The sequence below is a fragment of the Anarrhichthys ocellatus genome, unplaced genomic scaffold (assembly GCF_004355925.1).
Source record: "Anarrhichthys ocellatus isolate YVR2014 unplaced genomic scaffold, GSC_Weel_1.0 scaffold142, whole genome shotgun sequence".
Taxonomy (NCBI): Eukaryota; Metazoa; Chordata; class Actinopteri; order Perciformes; family Anarhichadidae; genus Anarrhichthys; species Anarrhichthys ocellatus.
Window position 1 is genome coordinate 440,862 of NW_022280172.1, and position 20,725 is coordinate 461,586.

Here is a 20,725-nt window from a genome sequence, read left to right on the forward strand (position 1 = left end):
TATGCATATATATATATATATATATATATATATATATATGCGTGTATATATATATATATATATATGCGTATATATATATATATATGCGTATATACATGTATATACATATATATATATACATATATATATATATGCGTATATATATATATACATATACATACATATACATATATACATATAAACATATATACATATATATAGACATGGTAGCGACCTCTCAATCACAAGGTAGCTTTGCCCTTAAGCAGTGGTTTGCCTGCAAGCAATGATAACTTATTGTATTATTTGGATAATTGTCAGATTAAATGATCAACGACCAGAGTGTCTGTGACAAATATGGCAAATAAATAAATGTAATAATAACACGTAAAATAGCCCAATATTGTATGACCCACAAGATATGTTGCCAAGACAACTTAAATACAAACTTATATTATACAGTATTTTGGTTTTATATCCGCTACGATTCTAATCCGATTCAATTTTTGTCAAATTCAACGTTTGCTAGCTGTCCATTCTGTATGTGTGCTGGGGGGGGGGGAGTCGGTGTTCATACACAGCCCTGGCTATGTAAATGGTAAACAAACAAAGTGGCTCCAAAGTGGACCAAACTACAAGGGCTGTCTTTTTTTCTTTCTTTTTTTTGACATTCGAAGCTTCTATGAAGGTTTTCAAATAACGCTTTGAATGTGTGTCTCTCCACATATTAATTGACGATATTTGACCCCAGTCCAAATGTTGTTTTTGAAAGGCTCATTGCCAACAAATGGATTGAATTTAGAATTTTGGAAATGTCTACATCTATCTTTTCAATAAATTTTGACCTTTGGACTGAAGACTGAGGCAGTTACAGAGACAATGAGCACCATGGTGATCATGTGTGTGTTGTGAGAGTATGACTTTTTGTGTTTTCATTTTTATTAGGGGTGCCAGCCAGGTCTCTCTCCTGGCATTTAAGATTGGTCAGTCACATTTGTTTTTTTTTTGTGGCAGTTATAGTTTATTTTTTCAGATGTTTGAGTCAAAACCTCACATTGAATGACCATATGACCCACAAGAAGAACACAAATCCCATCAATAAACTATAATCTAATTCCACTACGGGTTTTCTTTTTGCGATTTTGTTTACAGGTAAATTCCTTTGCTCAAAGAAATGAGCAATCAAGTTCAGTTCAACTTGTTCTTGGTTGTTAAAAAAACACCAAACGGATAAAAAAAAATGAAAAAAAGAGAATTCACGGAGTTATTAATTTAGTTGAATAGGATCGGAGGATGGCTGTCAGTGGCGGATAAAATGAACAGTTGAATAGTGGTTAAACGACCATACTGTTTTACCACTTTTATGCATGCTGCTCTGCTGTCTGATGTCTGCTGAATGAATGCGAATGTCAGATAAGGGAAAGGAATTGAAGTTTGGTGCGAGTTGGGAAATAATCGTCGAGTAGATGGGTGTGTTGTCACAGTGTGTGCACATGCTTGAGAGAGAGACAGAGAGGACAGAAGAAGAGAAGGTGGACTACTGCACACATTTTAATGGGAGTTATTAATAAGTAATAACAAATTGAACGTCAACGTGTGAATGAAGCTTCAAACTATTCGGTAGGCTACAACCCTACAGCACCACCCAGACAACACTATTTTGAATGTGAGGAACGTCGAATTCGGACCGACCAGTCAGCTTAATTTTTCAGACCACTTCTTCATTTAACTTATTTTCAAGTTATGTCAAATGTAGGCTACTACATGGCTATTTGAAACATGTGTGGTATTTGTTCTATATGGCCCAAATTCTGGAATATTAACAGCCAGGACACCTCAACAACTACTTCCTGGGCAATGCACACACAGCCTTGCAGAGAAATGTTAATATGAATCACTTACAACTAAGCCAAAGGAAACACCAAGCAAATTCTGTTGAAGCAGCGGGGCCATATTGGCCGTCAGAAACAAAGTCTAGTGTAAAACCTGCTCTCACACAGGCGGTTTGGGAGCAAGTTGGATAATAAAGACACCAGATTATCCCAGTGAGCATTTTACCATTAAAAACTAATATGGCCACTAATGAAAAGATTTATTTCAAAAGTGAAAGTGACCATATTTCACCGGGATTTGCAATAGTGAATTTGTTCCTTCTTTACATTGTGCTAATAACAGTATATCTTCATTTAAGCGTCAATCTAAGAAACCACATCCAAATTTCTCTGTTGAAAGGCAATATTAACGTCTTCATAGAGTATGTGAGAAAACTTTAACTTTTGAACGTCTTTTAACCATCACCGTATTTTAAACGTCTATTAAACTTCAAATGCTCACAGTAAAATATGTAGCAATTAAATATGTAGTCGTATCAAGACAACAGTTTCCACTTACAGGACAAAGAAGACCATGTGACACAGGCAACAATGAATTTGTATATATGAAGCAACAATATAAATATAACATGAACAATGTTCTTTAAATACACCTGATGAAACTGAAACTACTCGATTGTTGAACAAAATCTACCTTTCCTTCTTTAAATGTCGTTTTCAAAGCCACCTAGGAGCGGGTTTCAGGTGGTCTGCCATTTTAAGGTGGACATCTGTAAATAAAACAAGTACTAGAAAGAAATATTCCCTTTTAGCCGACCCCTCGTACCCTGGACATAAACTGTTCATGCCCCTTCCATCTGGCAGGAGGCTGCGGTTCATCAGGAGCAAGACCTCACGACACACTAACAGTTTCTTCCTGTTGGCAGTCGGGCTCATCAACAAAGCCCGGGACCCCCACTGACTCTGTCATCCCCAGGACGATTTCCTACCGGTCACTTCCCTGTGCATCCCTTCTCTGTCTCTTTATTTAAACACACTTGACACTTTTAACATTACACTTCATCATACTTATTTATAGTCCTGTTATCTGTTTGTTGTGCACTTTATTTTATATTCTTTTATATTCTATTGTAGATTTTAATATTTTTCTATTTCTTGCACTGCATTGATTGTTTAATGTTATTGTTTAATGTTATGCACCACCCGCCATGACAAATTCCTTGTATGTGCAACATACATTGGCAATAAACGGTTTCCGATTCATCCATCCATTTTCCCCCGCTTATCCAGGGTCGGGTCGCGGTTCCGATTCAGATTATGGCAAAACCACAGAAGTGGTTTTGAGTGCTTTGCTAGGTGTATATATTTCTGTGTGTATGCGAACAGATTTGGTCAATGCAATAGCTGTGTAAGATGCAGTCACGAAACTTTACAGGTGTGTAGCTGGGATCAAAATGAAGGTCGAGTCTGAAGATGGTTGTGGTCCGAGCAAGGGGGTTGAAGGGGCCATTGGCCTTGCCACTTTTCGACCCTGGCCCAAATTGGTGTCATAAAACTTTACAGGTATGTAGTTGAAATCAAAATGAAGGCCAGGTTTGAAGATGGCTGTGGTCCAAGCAAGGACACCTTAAGTAGGGAGGTAGGAAGTGGGGAAGGGGTCAATGGCACCACAACTTTACGCCCCTGGTCCAATTTGGCGTCCGGGCTGGTGTGATCCCATCACAAGAGGTCTTTAGTTGACATCTTGTTTGCTTAACCCAAACACAAACAGAAATATAATAATAATGTCACAATTATTGGTGGTTTTAGAGTGAATCATGTGCTGGAGCTACTGTATTACTTGGCAAACAACAGCTGGACTCTTGTTATCACAGTGAGGTTGCCAGGTTTTTACTATCGGGGTTGTACAGAGACTAAACTAAAATCTGCTCACCGACCTGGTCATCAATCAGAAGATAGGCGGTCCGATCCCCTACTCCTCCAGTCCATTTCAATGTGTGCTTGGGCAAGACACTTAACCCCAAATTCCTCCTGAAAGGCTGTACCATCGGTGTGTGAATGTTGGTTTGAAAGCTTAACTAGCCCTGATGGATGGTGGCACCTTCCATGGTAGCCTGCCATCAGTGTTTGAACGGGTGTGAATGGGTGAATGACATGTAGTGTTAAAGCGCTTTGAGTGGTCGGTCGACTAGACCGGCACTATAACAGTACAAGTCCATTTACCATTTACCAAATTATCAGGTAAGCTATTTCCCCCTGCCTCCCGTCTTTATGCTTAGCTAGGTTAACCACATCCTGACTCCAGCTTTGTACAGAACCCACAAGACTAGAAAGAGCGGAAATGAGGGTTAATGGTCAGTAGGCAGTGCAGTGAATGCACATGGTGAATGTAGGTAAGTTTCTATTCTCTATACAGCCCCGCCTCCTGATAAGACAGATGCTTTTATTGTCTTGTGCAGCTTTAAATAGCCAACAGTGTCCATGTACTCAGCAGGGAGGCAGCAATAACAGATGTTGGCCTGCCACCAAGAGCTCCATTTTGGCAAGTGCATGTGGTCCAGATGGGTGTACCTTTGTCCAGCATGTCTTTATGTTTATATCCATGTCTGTCCTTTCCATGGCCCCCCCTCCTTCCTCCTTCTTCCTCCTCCTCTCTCTCCTCCCTCCATGTCTCCCTGAGCTTCTGTCTTCCTGCAGGCGGAGACAGAGACAAGGAGAGGTCGTCCACCTCAGGTGTGGATGGGGAAGAGTCAGGGCAGTCCAGCCAGTCCGCAGTAGAGGAGCGTGGGAATCCGTCATGCAATGAGGAGCCTGGAGACGCAAACTTCCAGTAGGAGCCTCCTTTGAAGAGATAGACAGAGCCTGAAGAAGAGGGGGAGACGTTTTCAGAACCAACAACCTGCATGTTTTTGACTATTTTGTAGCACTCTATAACAAAACTATATCAGACATTTTTCACATGTGCTCTGATACATACTTTCCATTGTTATAGCTATGTTCAAAAAACTAAATATCTTTAAAAATGCAATCAGTGTAGACAAAAATGAACTGTCAATGGCCAACTACATACCATCCTGTGGTTGCTTTCTAATTTGTCAATTATTAAACTCGAGAATAATGACAAAGATAATGCACAACTTTACTATGGGTCCTATACTGAAGATAACACCCTTCTTATGTAAAACCTCTGGTCATGTAAACTTATATTGACATGGTGAACTTGTCAGCAAACAGTTGCTTATTTACACATACAGCAGACTCATTAGCATTCATTTAATGCTAATTAAATGCTAGTCAAATATATTAATTCTCTTTTAGCTCTGTTTTTGCTCTCCACCAACTTCTGAGAAACATATGTCTCTTTAAAATGTTAAATCTTTAAAATGCTCCACTATGTTCACCAGCTAGTCTCTAACTGTGTCTGTCTGCTGTTTGCTGCTGAGCAGGTAGTGAACGGTGGCTTTTTGCAGCTTTGTCTCTGAAAATGTTGATGTGAGAGCGATAGGAGTGAACCAGAACAGTGAAGTTAAAACCAGATAGCTAAACAACGACATGAAACTCAAACTTGTCAGGTCATCTGGTCCTTATAAGGATAGACGTATCAAAAATGAAACACCATCACAAACATGATTGCTGTCCTCACCATCGTTGTCTGTGGTTATGCCACTGACACCCTCTCTGAGCAACTGAGTCCAGTTGTCTTCTTGCTTCTTATCCTCAGGGTCTCCTATGTCCCCCCACACGGGGCCCTGCTCTGGGTCCCAGATCAGGCCCCACCTCCCTGCTATAGCCTCATCATCCTCATCTGCTGCAGCTAAGCTCACCCCCATCCTGAGGGCAGACAGGGGCTGAGGGTAGCCTTCCTGCAGGGACAGATCCCTGAACAGCCAGAACTGGGAACCTGCAGGAAGACATGACCTGAATAGGTTAGTGGGTCAGTTTACATCAGTGACTCTCAACTGGTGGGTCACGCCCCAAAAGTGGGTCGCAGACCCGTTTTCAGTGGGTCGCGGGCCTTGCCTGAAAAAAAAAAAAAAAAAATCCTGTGCTTTTACTTTGAAGGGGATTTTTTATGCAGCGGAGTGCCGTCTATTCACACTCCTTAACAATATTTGGCATTAATGTCTTGTAATGCTAATATCAGCAGGGGATGAACTGAAAACTATACCTCTGTCAAATGACACTATAAGTAGACGGATTGAAGACATGTCGGATGACATCAAACAACAGACCACAGCTCGAATTAAGGCAAGTGGTCATTTTGCATTACAAATGGACGAATCTACAGACATAACAAACAACAGTTTTACTCGTTTACATGAAACGTGTGGGACGGGGACTGACGGGAACAATTTCTCTGCACAAGAGAGCTCCCTACACTACGACTGCAGAGGACACTTTCAGCTCAGGTTCAAACTGCACCATCTTTACATTAAATACATTTGAGAAGTTGAACATTTTCCTCGATTTTGGTCGCGGCTTGTCATTAAGGGGTGATGGTGGGTCCTGCAGCCAGACCAGTTGAGAACCACTGGTTTACATGATTCACTCCACAATCATAAAATACAATTCTAGCTGTGGGTGGATGGTTAATACTATTGCTTTGGAAAATGTATTGAGTTGATCCAGATGGTTTCAGAGAAACTAAAACTGGGTAGCAAACAGCTTTCAACATGAACACCATTTTGCTGTGTCATTTCATGAGTCAGTGAAATGTATTATCTTCTAGTCTTTATTCAATCTCCTGTGAATTGGCTCAGTAACTGATTCATTTATTCCTTCATGCATAACTTTCATACTGGAATAACATTATTGGATTATACCACTGATGAAAATGATGGCATGATCTGACTGTCTCTCCAGCACAGCGTGAAGCCGAGGGAGGTCAGGAGGTAGACCCCTCCACAGCCGTCTGACTGAAGCCCCATGACCAGATACCAAGCCCCCACCATTGACTCGCCACATCGTCAGACCTGGAGGACGACAGAATGTAGTAGACAGCTTTCACCTTCACAAAGTACTTATTAATGTATTTTTTCTAATTTGACATGCAAAACGATTCAATTTGTGGTGTATTCAGACCTTTGAAGAAGAAAGTCTCTCCTCGGATCCTAGCCACAGCATCAAAACTGGTGTTACAGCGATCAATGAAGGGGCTTAAGGGAGAAAACATACAGCAAAAAGTATTTAAAGAGCTTCATGCCGTCATTTGGAAAGATAAAAACACCTTTAGTCAATACGTAAAAATGAATACTATCTGATTTAGAGCAAATTACGAATTTGTCAACAACTTTTTTTTTCATGACAAAGACGTGACGTTGAAAAAACAATAACTGTGACTGAATACATAAAATATTGTGACTAAAATGACAATACAGATTCAAATCTATAATGACATTTTTTTGCTATTTTCACTGGCGGGTAAAGCGAAGACAAAACCAAAAAATGTCTGGATTGGATATCAATGACAATGGGGAAGATCTATGCAATTCCCTTTTTTTACACTATACACATTATATGCTGGAATCTTATTTATATGTTTTGCCCAATTTGTTGCTGCATTTAAATGTTTTACACTCGAATTGTAATTTGAAGATTTTTTATGAAGTTGCTGGTGTACGATTAATTATTCTAATAATAAATAAAAAATCATATCTATGTATTTATTTGTTGTATTTTGTTTTACAAAGTTAAGAAAGCAGTGTTTAAGTCAAGCCTGATGTTGCCTTACACATAAAAGAATGATTCCAGTTACTTCCACAAAATGAGGGATACATCTTATCATTAATCATTAATTATTAACACGAGCAACAGATCGGTACTCAGTATCGCCGATACCCAAAGTCCAGGTATCAGAATTGGTAAAAGAGTTGGATCGGTGCATTCTTATACAGTATGGCTCCAAAGTGAAAATATCTCTTAATCTATTGACGCAGTCTTGTAAGTCATACTGCAAGTCATACCCATGTCTATGATGCTGGTGGCTGTCTCTGTGGCGCAGCTGAGGGTCTGGGGCAAGGCGAGGAGCATCAGTGGCCAGCAGCTGTTTCCTTTGACCTAAAACAAAAAATCAATTTACATCTAATGGCAATGAAGTAGCTTTACACTCGTCATCATTACTTACTTGACAGTAATGATAAAGCAATAATTAGTGTTTGTTGTGGTGACCACACACCACTTGTTTTCTTTTTTGCAAAGCAATAATTATTTCATGATTTTTCCAAATATCTTAAACTGTCTCTCAGTGATCAATATATTAAACGGTGTCAGATAATGTATTGATCTATAATCCAAGCTCCCAGAAAGAGCGCCAGATTTTGAAGCTAACTTTACATATTGACCAAACGGTGGAATTACAATTTCTAGGTCCATCATGTGATACCATTGGGCTCAAAAATACTTTTCCCCATAGACTTACATTAGGAAAGAGATGTATGTAGCTCAGCGGATTTTCTCTTTTAGGTAAATCAACTTCCCAGTAGGACACTTTAATAGTCTATAATTTAATGATTAAGTTGTCAAGTTGTAAAATGCACTAATAGCCGAATGCAGAGTTTTCCTTGCTCCATTCATGTGAATGAGCCCGATAACGAGGCTAGACCAAGGGGCAGTGAGGTGGGGTTAGGAGAAAGGCTTGTGTGCTTGCTCTTTGGGCCCAATGTTCGCCAAAATCTCCCGGTATTTTCATCTGAATTCTGTACTTGGAAGTTGAACTTTTTTTGCTTCATGTGCTGCTGAGCAACTTTCATATATGAACCAGGGCCCCATATCCAGTTCCTTTTTATACATTCATGAAGAAGGTGAAGACATCTGATGTGTCTACTGATTATCGATGACCACCAGAATCAGTTTGTATCTGTTTATTACAATAAGAGAGTTTAGTCAAATAAGGAGCTTTTTTTCCCATCTTTAATCAAGAGCGAGGTCCTTTAATCTGATTTCACTTCAGAATTTGTAATGCTCTCCCTCAAAACCCTGTCCTCAGACTCAAATAGCCCCTGCTTGCACTTTCTGTTCAAACTGTATGCTTGCACACAGATATATTATTGCTTGCACAGATTTCCTGTGTTCCAGCTTCAGCCCTTCTCCTCCCAATTGTGCTGCTTCTGTGTGCCTCTGCTCCCACATTTCTTCTCTGCTAAGATTATTTCTCCTCTGCTCTTTGATTGTTTTTGTGCAACAACTGTCAAAATTCCCCAACCAACAGAATGCCAGGTGTAGTGTTGACCAATAAAATGATCCTTGCTTCCGACAAGAAATGGCAGTCTGTCTGAACTTACTCAATAACACACCAGAGGTTAGTCCACTCAATTGGTTGACAGAAAGCTCCAACTGTATGCATTGTGTGGCCTTTTTTACTATCTGAAGATGTTAAAGCTAGGATGGGTAACGATTTTATAAACATGTTTTGTTACATTTGTTGAAATTCTCTTTACATCTAGACAGCTATCAATAAATCAAATTCACTGACAAAACAAAATAAAAAAAGCTGGCGTCTATGGCTATCACAGGACTGTAATAAGTCCATCCAATCATTTTAGCCCCAATGAAATGATTAGACAGGCCTGTCCACCTGTGTGCACTCATTGCGCGTCACCAGAGTCTAACCCTTCCACCAGAGTCTTCCACATGCTGTTAGATTTACAGCTGTGAGTTCTAACAATAGCCATATAATTCATTGATATGTTTACATTGATAATGATAATTTTGGGAGAGTAGCTTTGGAGGTAGGCCTCAAGGGACAGGCTCAGTGTTGCCGACGTGGCCACTTTCTCGCAAGATTCATAAACTTTTAGAACTAGTGCTGCTAGCTACTTTCAATGGAAAAGAGTTGGCAACACTGGGCTGGGTGAAAATCTAGCTTACTCTTGTTGATTTCTCCAGTGTTACCTACCCCAGCTTTAACTCATAATAATGAAGTCATTATGTCTTCTTTCTCTGACGATGTTGGAATACAATTTGGTTCTTACGATATATGCCTCCTCACATACTTACCATGAAAAAGATTAATTATTATGTGACCAAAAATGATGTTTACACACTAAATTGTCAGAGTGGAAATTCAGACTTTTTAAACACAGTCATAAGAAAGGTCAATTGTTGCTTGGACAAAAAGCCTTACCGTAGAGCTGGGTGATGTGCTCCAGATCATGAGGTCCCAGGTGGTAGTGGAGAGGGTCTCCTGCAGGACCCTGATAGTACGGCCTCATCACTGAGTGGCGAGATGAGGAGTGGGAAAGGCCCAGTGAATGGCCAAACTCATGGACCAGCACTGTAAACAGGTCAGTACCCTCAGAGGCTGGGGAGGAAGAAGAAGGGAAGACAAAAAGGCAGATAAAGAGAACAATGAGCACATTACAATATGTAGGTGTGTGTAGTTCTAATATACAGTCTTATCTTTCACTCTTGGTCAGGGAGTGATTGTGATGGGGGGCAATGTCTGATTTCACCAAAAGCCCTGCAAGCAGCTACTAAAGGATGCAATGTCCATTACTTCCCACAAGGTAGAGCTGTTGGATAGAACAAACAATATAATGACATCGTAGCGTTTCTTAGATTTGACCTCAGGGTACCACTACCAAACAGGTTGGAGTCACCTGAATGTACTGCGCAAATGTCATGGCAACTGATCTATTACATCATTTAGCGTGTTGTGCAAGTGAAAAAAAAAACATGAAAAGGTGACAATTCTCTGGGGACCATGAATATCCTCAGCAAATTTCATGGCAATCCATTAGTTATCCATTGTACCAAGTCCATAGAGCATGTAATCACTGTAAATGTGACAGATGTGGCAACAGCTAGCAGCAGAGTCTAGTTAGAGCCTGGACATCACTGCGCAATAAAGATGTAATAATATTAAAAGATGCAGAAGTTTTCTGAACATTGTTCTACCTGGCTGTCTGAAGGTCCACTCCTCCTCTGCATCCAGATGAACTCCTCCTGCCCGGGCAGTGTCTGATGGGAAGAAAGCATGGCCAACTGCACCGCCTGCCCCATCAAAGGGATAGCCATCACCGTGATAGCCCTGGTGGAAGTCTACCTGTAGTTCAGCTGTTTCTGGGCTTCCCACCTGAAGAGAGCAGGGCAATAGAAAGGATGCCTGACAGTTAGCCAGACTCTGTAGGAGTCCCCCTGTAGGGGACTCATTTTGACCATCTTTCTCATACATCAATGTTGCAGCATCAGTCAAACGTACTAACCTCGTGGAACTCCAAGGCGGTTGGCTCTGCCCACACTCTTAGAGCATAAAAGACCAGCGAGCGGATTGTTTCCCGGGACAGATGGGAAGAAGAGGGGTATGAGCGCAACCTAAGAATGTAACAGCGTGAGTTTGTGTATGTAAGAGAAAGACAGAGAGAAAGAACATACCATTTAAGATGACTTGAAGCAAATAAATGTGCGTCTGTTAAAAATAGGGCTGGGTATCGGTACTCGATAGCCCTAAAGGTTTTCGACTGAAATACCTCTGTTGGGATCTGACTATATGGCTTCGACATGTGCTGTGGAACAAAGAGAGTCAGGCCTTCCCTTTTGCAAGCAAAGGTTTCATCCTGATTGTAGTTTGATGAGCACCAAACCCCAACTCTGAAGAAATTCACATTAGGGTGTGAGTTTCCTCCCCCCAAAAAAACTGTGTTCCTGAAGTTACCTGAAAGCAGCGCTGCAATCTAATTGGCCAAGAGCCAAGACACCCCAGGACCCCTGTGGTTTAGCCACTGTTCTACAAAATTACCTGCAACCCCCACCTCAATGCTTTTTCCATCGATCCCTCCGGGGTAGCAGGAGGCACAAATGCAACGTTGTTCTTCTTTTTAATCAAAACCTAGGTCTAACAGTTTATATTCGCTGGCCGAATTCACCAAACTGTCTATTTTATCTTTGTTCGTATCCACGAAGCGAACCCCTTTTTAGTCCTGCAGAAGTGAAGAAGCAAGACTTCTTCAGAGAGAGAGAGAGAGAGAACTTCCACTCTCCACCAAGCGCCTCGTTTGCTCTGGCCATAAGGACGCGAAAATCCCTTATCCAGACGACAGCGATTCTCTCCTACCGAGAGAACACCTCCCGCGGCCCGCAGCCGCGCTTCCCGAGCCCACGGAAGCTCAGAAGAACCCCCCTCAACCAACAGGAGTGCATCGTACCGTAAGGCGAAATAGATTCTGGGCAGAGTTAGAGAGAGTTCATTTGTGTTTATTTTATCTTGTTTGTGTGCTTAAAGTACTGTTCATTTTTATAACGTGGTGTATGCTTTATGATCACCGACACTGGCGATCGCTGAAATTGCTAGTGTTGTGTAGAAGTTACCGTGTATTCCATGCTACTGTGATTCGTGTCGAGACAGCCGCAGTGAGGTCGGGGACTGCGTCTCAGGTCAGAGGTCGGAACCGCGTCTGTGACAAAGAGCCCGGTTCTTGCTCCTCTGGCTGGGAGAACAGTTTACCGAACTCCAGCGTGGCGCGGAGGATCTTAATCTTTTGTTTTATTTAATTTTGTTTTGTTCCTTTCCTTTCTCTTTTACTAATCCACACACACATATAGCTTTGAGCTAATGTAGCTACGTGCTAAACAGCTACCGGCACGTATAGACGCCGGGTCTTCTGTTGGCTATCCGCCATTTTGAGTCCCAACTACGTCATACGTCGCTGAGCTGTTTCCTCGCTCCTCCCCCTACACACACACACACACACACCCCCCCCCCCCCCCTCTTTTCAATAGTCTGTTGATTTTAGATAGCGTGCTCATAGTTGTTGTTAGTTTAGATATTAGTTGACTAGATCATTAGTATTAGAACGTAATAAACTCTGTTATATTTTAAAGAGCAGCTGTCTGTGATTACTCTGTGCATGTGTATTGTGATAATAGCTGTATATGTGGTCTGTGCTCGAACTTAAACCTTCACTTTCACTCTGAATGTGTAATAGTACTCAGACTATTGACATTGTGAGTGAACACTAATTATGAGACTTAGTTTATCGTTTGGTTATTGGTCCCTGTTCGCAGGGTGGTGCCCTGTTATTATTAATAATCATTAATAATTGTTACTGACATTAATAATTCTATTGATGTCAAGAATTTAGTTTCTTAGATACTGATAACCCAAACACGCTCCTTTACATTCCTAACATATTGCTGATAACCCGTGTCAGGCTATGTTATTCCCAACACCTCTTATACCTGCATTCAATCCCTAGAAAAGATCTACTGCAGCAGCTACAACCCATACAGTTTGCACTGTGGTTAAGTTGAGTGCGGTGTATTTGACACAGTTGGCAGTTCAGCGATACCACCAAAATGTATGGCTGCACCACACGCCTGAAAATAATGCGGTGTATTGGTGGCAATTTACTTAACTGAATGCTTAATGGGTATTGAATAAGGTAGAAAAAAAAAGGAATTAAATAAAGTAGCCTACTCTATTGGTATGGTATCACTTTAAAGGTACTGGTAATGGCACTGTATTGGATATTTTTAAACAATACCCAGCCCTAGCAAAAAAGTAAGGTGACCGTCCTAATTGAATATAGAAAATTCTCAGATTTGTTCCAGTTTACCAGATCATAATCTGGTGTAGATTACAAGAAATTAATCTCATCCAACCTCCAGTTAATGTTCTTGCGGGTCCACATGGGGATGGCCCTTCTACTCCTTCTCATGTTGCTCCCTTCTTGGTTGGCCGTTGATTTGGATAGGTTGTCCTGGTCAGGTAGGGAGCAGCGTGGACTGTTCATCAACGCCATTGTCTCCTCATCTAAATACACCAAAGCACAGAGGAAGCAAGAAGGAGTAGACTGAACATTAGGGCGTTTGATCTTAAAAGCAACGATACAGCTTTTCACAGCCCCTGTCTGTAACCCTTACCTACAACTCCAGTGTCTTTGAGGCCTGCAAACCTCTGCATGGCCCTGACGGCGTTAGTGACAGCTGTCCAGGCCTGCAGCTGACCAGTGGAGGGGTCTGAGGGTGGGAGGTAGCCATACTTTATCAACCAATCCTATGAGTGGAGAAAAGCAGGTCGTCATCTAAATATAGTGTTCTTGTAAACCTGAGGAAACATACATGGAAAGATTCTTCAAACTGTTCACAGCAAACACAAAATGATCATACCGAACCCATGTGCTTTTTAAATTTAGTCAACTCAAAGCACTTGACTAAGGTACACTGGTTGCCAGTGTAATCAAGGTAGCCATTACATTTCTTCTCAAAGTTATTGGGCAAAGCAATAATAACAGCAGTATGTCGATTTGTGGAGAACAGGGTTGCATAGATATACCCAATTTCCTGAAGATAAAACAAATAAGTTTGATCTCATCCAAAGTTCCACTCCCTCAAATTTCAAAATATATGAATCCAACAAACCAAATAGATGATAGACCACTATGGTATTAATTACATATTGGGATTCGCATCAATTAACATGTTGTTAGCATGCAATCTTGGCATGCATGCTTTTCGCATTGTTGTCTTCACATGGACCTATTGTGTTTGACAAACGATGCCTCCCCTTGTTTGACATAAATGGGATGAAGTGAATAATAGAAAAGAACTCTCTGTATAATGCTGTACAGTTCAACAACACCGCAAACGGCAGCCTCCTAAATAATCATAAAGTTGAATCAACACTTCTCTATAACGGTTTAACAAGAACTGAACATTATAACCTTCATGGAGGGAGGATTTATTGCAAAACTAATGTATAGACCTCTTTTCTGTTAGTTGGTTATACATGATGACGTATCTTTGTGGGCAGAGAAAGAGTCAAGCCATACACGTTGACTCAATGGTCAGACATTTACACATCTGATAAAGATTTGTAAGTCAACCAGACACAATTATAACCATGTTGTTTCCTACGGATCGTCCTCCTTGCTTTTACATTGTGGTTGTCAGACTGAGTGATGAAAAGCTTATCCATACATGAGGCTATGCATGTCAACTAAAAGATAGTAACCCAAATAGATAACAAGAAGCGAAGGGCCAATGCTAGCACATCATGCACTCGTGGTGATCGGGGATCTGTTGTCATAGAAACATAAAAAAGTGCTCGGAGCGCCTTTTTGATAAAACACTGGGATGAAGTGCTCCGCAGCGTCATGGACATGGTAGGCTAAGGCTACATGGACACTTATGTATGAACACAGGCCCTTTGAATATTGACGAAGAGAGGGAGAGAAAATGTTATTAATAGTTTAGCTTCTGCTAACCACAAACAAAGGCTCACAGCTGTGGCTACAGTTAGCACTAGCGTATTTGCAATATTTTCACCCCGTCTCTCTAATAGTCTAGCCTTCTGTCTAAGCGGTGCAGCAGCCATGACGGCTACGGTTCATAGAAGGCTAAGTTAACCTATAAGCAACATTTTCACTCCATCTCTGAAACGCTTTGCCGATATCGTAGCTCGCTAGAGCATCAAATCACAGTTTGCATCTCAAAGCTATTCATTAAAATTTTAAGTTGGAGCCATAGTCTTTTAATTCTGGTACCCAACAACACAGCAAGATTACTTTCTTGAGATGTAACTTTAATCTACAACTCTGAGGTGTTTCCTATTAGCCTTCAGTGTTTCCTTTGTTTTGCCTCCAGCGGATACTGTGACGTCATCATGTCGTCGGCACTAAAAGCATTTGGGAAATACAGAAGGTCTCGGGGGATCCGAGACCCATTAATTGACACCTTCTGAAAGCCTAAACAGGAGGTCTCTAAAATCTTTAAAACATTCCCATCGCTTGTAATTGTTGGAAAAATAGCTTTAAAAAGCATAGGCTACTATGTCCAGCAGTAGTCTATTATTTATTAAATATCTTACTGTTTATTATAAATTGAAAACATTTCTTCAGAAATATTAATAATGAGTGTAAGAAAGGATTTTCTGCCATAAATAGCCAGCTCGAGCTGCAACAGGTTGCACAGAGTCTTCACTTCTGTTTGTGGACCTAAACAGACACATTTGATCCAGGGCTTTTCGTGAGAACCTGGATTAAAGCAGGATGTTGTCTCTCCTCTTCTTGGATACCAGAGCAGCAAAGAGAGCCAAGGTCTGTGTGTCGGGTTCAAGTGTGTGTATGTGTGCGTGTGTGTTGGGTTAGCGAGAGAGGCATGTGTGCTGTGTGGATTCTGTTGCAGGGTATACTTGTTGTGCACCCTTATTGTTAACGATATTAACCTTGGTGATGTGTGTGAAGTGTGTTAGTTAATTGTCTTGGCTTGCAGCCATGAAATATTCTATATTGAGAATTGAGTAGAAGTGCACAAATCAGTTGTAGTAACATTATCAGGTGACTTAAGACCCAAAATCAAAATCCAGACTCACGGCCCAATAATATGAGCTAGATGGTCAGCTACCTCTCGTGTTGCTTCTGTTAGTGCTAAGTAATATAAAGGCTGTTTAGATATGTGTTGTTAAAATGAGTTGATATAAATGAGAAGAGGTTTTTTTGAGGCGATTCACACCGATGTATTTCAACATTTGCAGTCCTTGCTCCTTATAAATGTGCTTGCTGTTTCTTTTACCACAAGTTGGGTGCCCTCATCTTGAGTGGGTGTCACTGATGCAGGGGAGGGTGTGGGGGTTGTATCGACAGAGGAGGCTGTTTGCACCCATCCAGTGCTCAGGCACAGAAAAAGAATCCACATCTTCATCTTGAAGAAAAGAAAAAGAAAAAATTGGAGACAAATTGTAATTACAGCTGCTAACACTGTCAGAATACAGCAAAATGACATCTGAAAGAAGCTATGAAGATTAAGGCTTGAACCTGTTATAAGTGTAATAATATTATCATTCATTTGAATTTGTGTCTTCCTGACGTAGTGTAATTCCAATTGTCTCTACTAACTCCTGACACAAATATCTCTCTTTAGCTGCTAAATGCTGCACTGCATTCACCAGCTATAGTCTCTGAGGGTGGGTGCCCATATAGTCTATTAAATGGCAGAAAAGCACTGACAGAGCACAGGGGGGTGCTTCATCTCAACTTTTCATCAAAAAAGGCTGAAAAAACAAAAGGCTTTAAAAAAAAAAAAGTTCCAATGTAAACAATATCTTGACATCACATCACTCTAACTGCTGTTGACTAGAGTAATGCACTCTCATGACAAGCGTCGTTCAGATAGTTTTTCTTGCCATCAAATACATTTTTGTCAATGTAGACTCAAGAAAGCCACGCTCAAAAGCTGGAGCATTACAATCGCGATGCGCAAGCATTACCAATTTTTAAAATGCTGCAGCGCACATTGAATATCATATGACGAGGAACAACCATTTCTTCTGTAAATATCAGTCTATGGTAAATATTTGGAGGAGACGTTAACCATTTTAGTACAGGGCTATCCAGAGCTTCACGGTCTTTCCCACAGACTATTTGACTTGCTTCATCCTTTCAGTCCAAGGACGTCACAACATCTGGTTGAAAGGTCAGTCAAATGAATGCAGATAAATAGAGCAGTGAAGCATCCATTTATCTTAATTCCGACTTTGTTTAGTTTAGTCAGTGAGGCTTCTGTCTAAAATTACCACAGTTTCTTCATCGACATTGCAGCGTGCAGGTTTTGGTTACTGAGTAACAGCTGGCACGACAGGACCGCAACTCGCCAAGCACCTTGGATAAAAGGATGAAAGTATCATGGCTGGCATTTTTCTCGCATTTCTAGACGCAACATGTGAATTGCCCTTACTTTGTATGTACAAATGGGCTTTTCAGTCTTTGTTGTAATACTGTCTGTCGGATATCCAAGGCTCAGGATAGACAGACACAGCCAAATCAAGCTTCCCCTCCATTTTCTACTGGGACGTCAACTGTTAAGTTCAGAGAGTTTCAACTAAAAGCACTCGGAGCAGCTGCCCAAAAAAGGTAAAAAGATGCAACAATTTTTCTCCAGGCCTCTATATGCAGGCACATATGCTCTCTCCTCATTGATAAACAATTGTAAAAAAAAAAAGCAGTAAATTGTATGGTTTTGATAAACTGCGAGTGGTAAGAGTAAATATTATGTTTAGTGGTAGAATATAACAAATAAATACGTATATTATACTGTATATACTGTACAATTCAAGGTTCTTTACTTGAGTATATTTCCATTTTATTCAACTTTGTACTTCCACTCCACTCCATTTGTCTGGCAGCTTTAGTTACTAGTTACTTTGAACATTATCATTTTTAAAACCCTTACTAACTACCCAACCTAAACAACAGAGTATAAAGGAGTTAAAATGAGCTCCACCTTAAATCTGCAGAAGGAATAATGATCCAAACAAAAATACAAATGTAATATCCATATATAATAGTAAAACACTGACAGGTATCATGTTTCTGCTAAATGAGTACTTTTATCACTATTGTTTGTAGTCCAATGACCTCATTTTCTATCTATTTGTCAGTTCAGTGAAGAACTCTAGTCTGTGTTGAGTTTGAACAAGTGACTGAAGTCAGGTTGAATGTGTGAGGTGAGATGTGAAGGACAGCTGACAGGTGATGGTCAGTGAGAGAGGATCTGGATCTGGATTAATTCAACTTCATCACAGAGAATGTTTGTTCACATGTGTAGGTCGATCCAAAGAGAACCAACATCTTTTGAGCATGTTGCTTTTGCAGCTTAGCTAGCAAAGCCTCAGATGTCCGTACCGCTCTGCATCACCAACACATGCATGCTCACACACATTCACGAACATACTAACGTAGTTAAATTGAGAACAAAACAGCAACAGTCGCCTTCAAAATAAAAGCAATCCAGCTGTATTCTGTGCATGACTTATTTACGTTTTATTCCAAATCTCCCATTGATGTCCCATGGACCGGTCGGCAGCAGCCAACGGGCCGGATATGGCCCGCGGCCTGCTCTAACGGATCGTCCTCCTTTCTCCAATGTTACAGCTGTCGCATGGTGCTCATGGTGAAAAAAAAGTAAAATAGATTGATAGTACGCCAAATACATAATAAAAAGCAAAAAGGTGATGCTAGTCATATCATACAACACTGGTTAGAGTGCTGATTTGTTGTTAAGATATAGTTAAGATAAACCCCATTCTGGGCACTTTGTTGATAAAACGCTGAAATGAAACACTCCTCATCGCCCTGCAGGTTCCTTTTATTTCTCTAAAAACAGCTGCCTGCTGCTGGAATTGACCCCATGAGAGTGGTGCCAGTGACCCAGTGCAGTAAAGTTGTAGCTGGACAGCTAAACAATGAGCTGAAACTGTGTACAGCTCTATAAAGCCAAAGGGAGCTGCAGATTCCAGTGTTAGTTCTCTGTAGGTGCAACACATACAACATATTGATTACACCTGCTTATAGTTAGCAAACTCAACCAAACCTTAAAAGGTGCTAAATTCCAAATTCAGGCTAAGCACGCGACCAGAAGCTAACGGTGCTAACAGCCCAAACAGTGCAAATAACAGAGCTGACAGAGCTACATAAGCAAAGCACAGAGAAGCTTTGATTAAAAAAAACACAGAGGGTGACTTCATTCTCTGTTCAGGACGACATCCACTATATCTTCACAAATAGTTGTTTGCTGCTACATTAATGCTTTGATTTTGCACCTTAACCATAGAGGTGGCAGTTCTGAAGAGCTCTCTATTCCCCTACAGCAAAATCAGGAAGAAACACCTTGACATCCGATGTCACAATAGCCTGAATGAGTCAGCAATCAGCGAATGAAGTTAGCGGGAAACATCCATAATGTATTCCCACTGGGAAGATAATATACCAGATGCAATCACAAGATGGACGTAAATTAACATAAAACATGGAGGGGAGGGCACCACTGACTGCTGTACAGGACACTGGTGGATGTGAGTGAGTGTCTGTGTGTGTGTGTGTCTGTGTCAGTCAGATGCTTCATTTAATTAAGTTAGAGGGTATACCATTTCAGTTAAAGCATGGGGGGCAGAGCAGAAGGGGTGAATGGAGGAGGAGGAGAGTGTTAAAGCAATTGCATGAAAGCAGCAAAGACAGTATAGGGCAAGAGTCAAAAGGAGTACAGCAGACACTCTCCCTTGAATTGAAGGTAATATTAAATTAATTCTGGAAAATACATTTTTATAATAATAATATTCTTTGTGAATAACTTGCTTTTTGTATCACAACACACATCAAGTAGGCACAGGTTGTCTGGTTTGGTTTTGACCCCAAGCAGACTGTATGGGGAACACTGTTGCAACACTGTCTGGACACAAACTGATGAATCCCATGTGGAGGTCATTGTGTTTCATCTATTGCTGATTTGGATGTGACCTCTTTTTGAAAGTTTATGGGGATCCGAATGAAGAATACAGCATAAATGACAATTTCTTACCTATACAGTATACTTTCAACGTGCAACACGCAGCTTTCTTTCCCAGAACATGTGAACTAGAGTATACCTTTAAAATATTCAGAACACATTCAGTCAATGCGTTGGAAATGTGCTTTGACAGAACAGAACAGTCCACCCATTCATGGCTGTGGTTTAAAAAAACTGAACCTTTACAGGCTGATTCCAGACTTGTATTTAGTCAATATAGTTCAATTAAACACGTTTGAGACCAAGGCAATTAAATAAAAAAAGGAATCAGCATATCTCATTCTAAGTTTGATTCTCGGCACTTATCTTTTAAAAGATTAAAAGAAAAGCTTCTGAGGATGGTTGGAGATGCTCAGACTTGTGACCTAATTATTTCTAAAATCCTGGCTACTGTCCTGCACAGATTCTAAAACATGTACACGCCTTTTTCCCCTTGAGACTAAATAGCTACATAGAAGTACATATGTGCCAGTAATTCAAATTACTCTGACACATGCAAAATTGTCAGCATCTGGCACTGGCTTCCAACATCTAATGTCTATACAACACATGCATACAGACTTCACATGGCATTTAACAAGACAATGCTTACCTTCCTCCTCCTCCTCCTCCTCTGCGTCTGTCCTCCTTCTCACTCT

At 40.7% G+C, this 20,725-nt stretch overlaps 1 protein-coding gene across 1 annotated transcript; it reads right to left on the reverse strand.

Moving 5' to 3' along the window:
• Nucleotides 1-4,272: 4,272 nt before the first annotated feature.
• mmp17b (matrix metallopeptidase 17b) lies at nt 4,273-20,725 on the reverse strand. The gene is made up of 12 exons (XM_031877632.1): nt 20,680-20,725; nt 16,320-16,448; nt 13,671-13,803; nt 13,410-13,560; nt 11,015-11,123; nt 10,707-10,884; nt 9,934-10,110; nt 7,775-7,868; nt 6,894-6,967; nt 6,635-6,784; nt 5,455-5,712; nt 4,273-4,673 (listed from the first exon to the last, which is right to left on the reverse strand). Exons 2-12 carry the CDS (start codon nt 16,446-16,448, stop codon nt 4,273-4,275), a joined length of 1,854 nt encoding a protein of 617 aa, XP_031733492.1. The 5' UTR covers nt 20,680-20,725.

Coding starts and splice junctions, on each gene's coding strand:
- mmp17b (XM_031877632.1), bottom strand. CDS start 16,448: ATGAAGATGTGGATTCTTTTTCTGTGCCTGAGCACTGGATGGGTGCAA. Junction 10,885..11,014: donor CCGCCTTGGAGTTCCACGAG/GTTAGTACGTTT, acceptor TGCTCTCTTCAG/GTGGGAAGCCCAGAAACAGC. Junction 5,713..6,634: donor TGCCATCATTTTCATCAGTG/GTATAATCCAAT, acceptor GTCTTCCTGCAG/GTTCCCAGTTCTGGCTGTTC.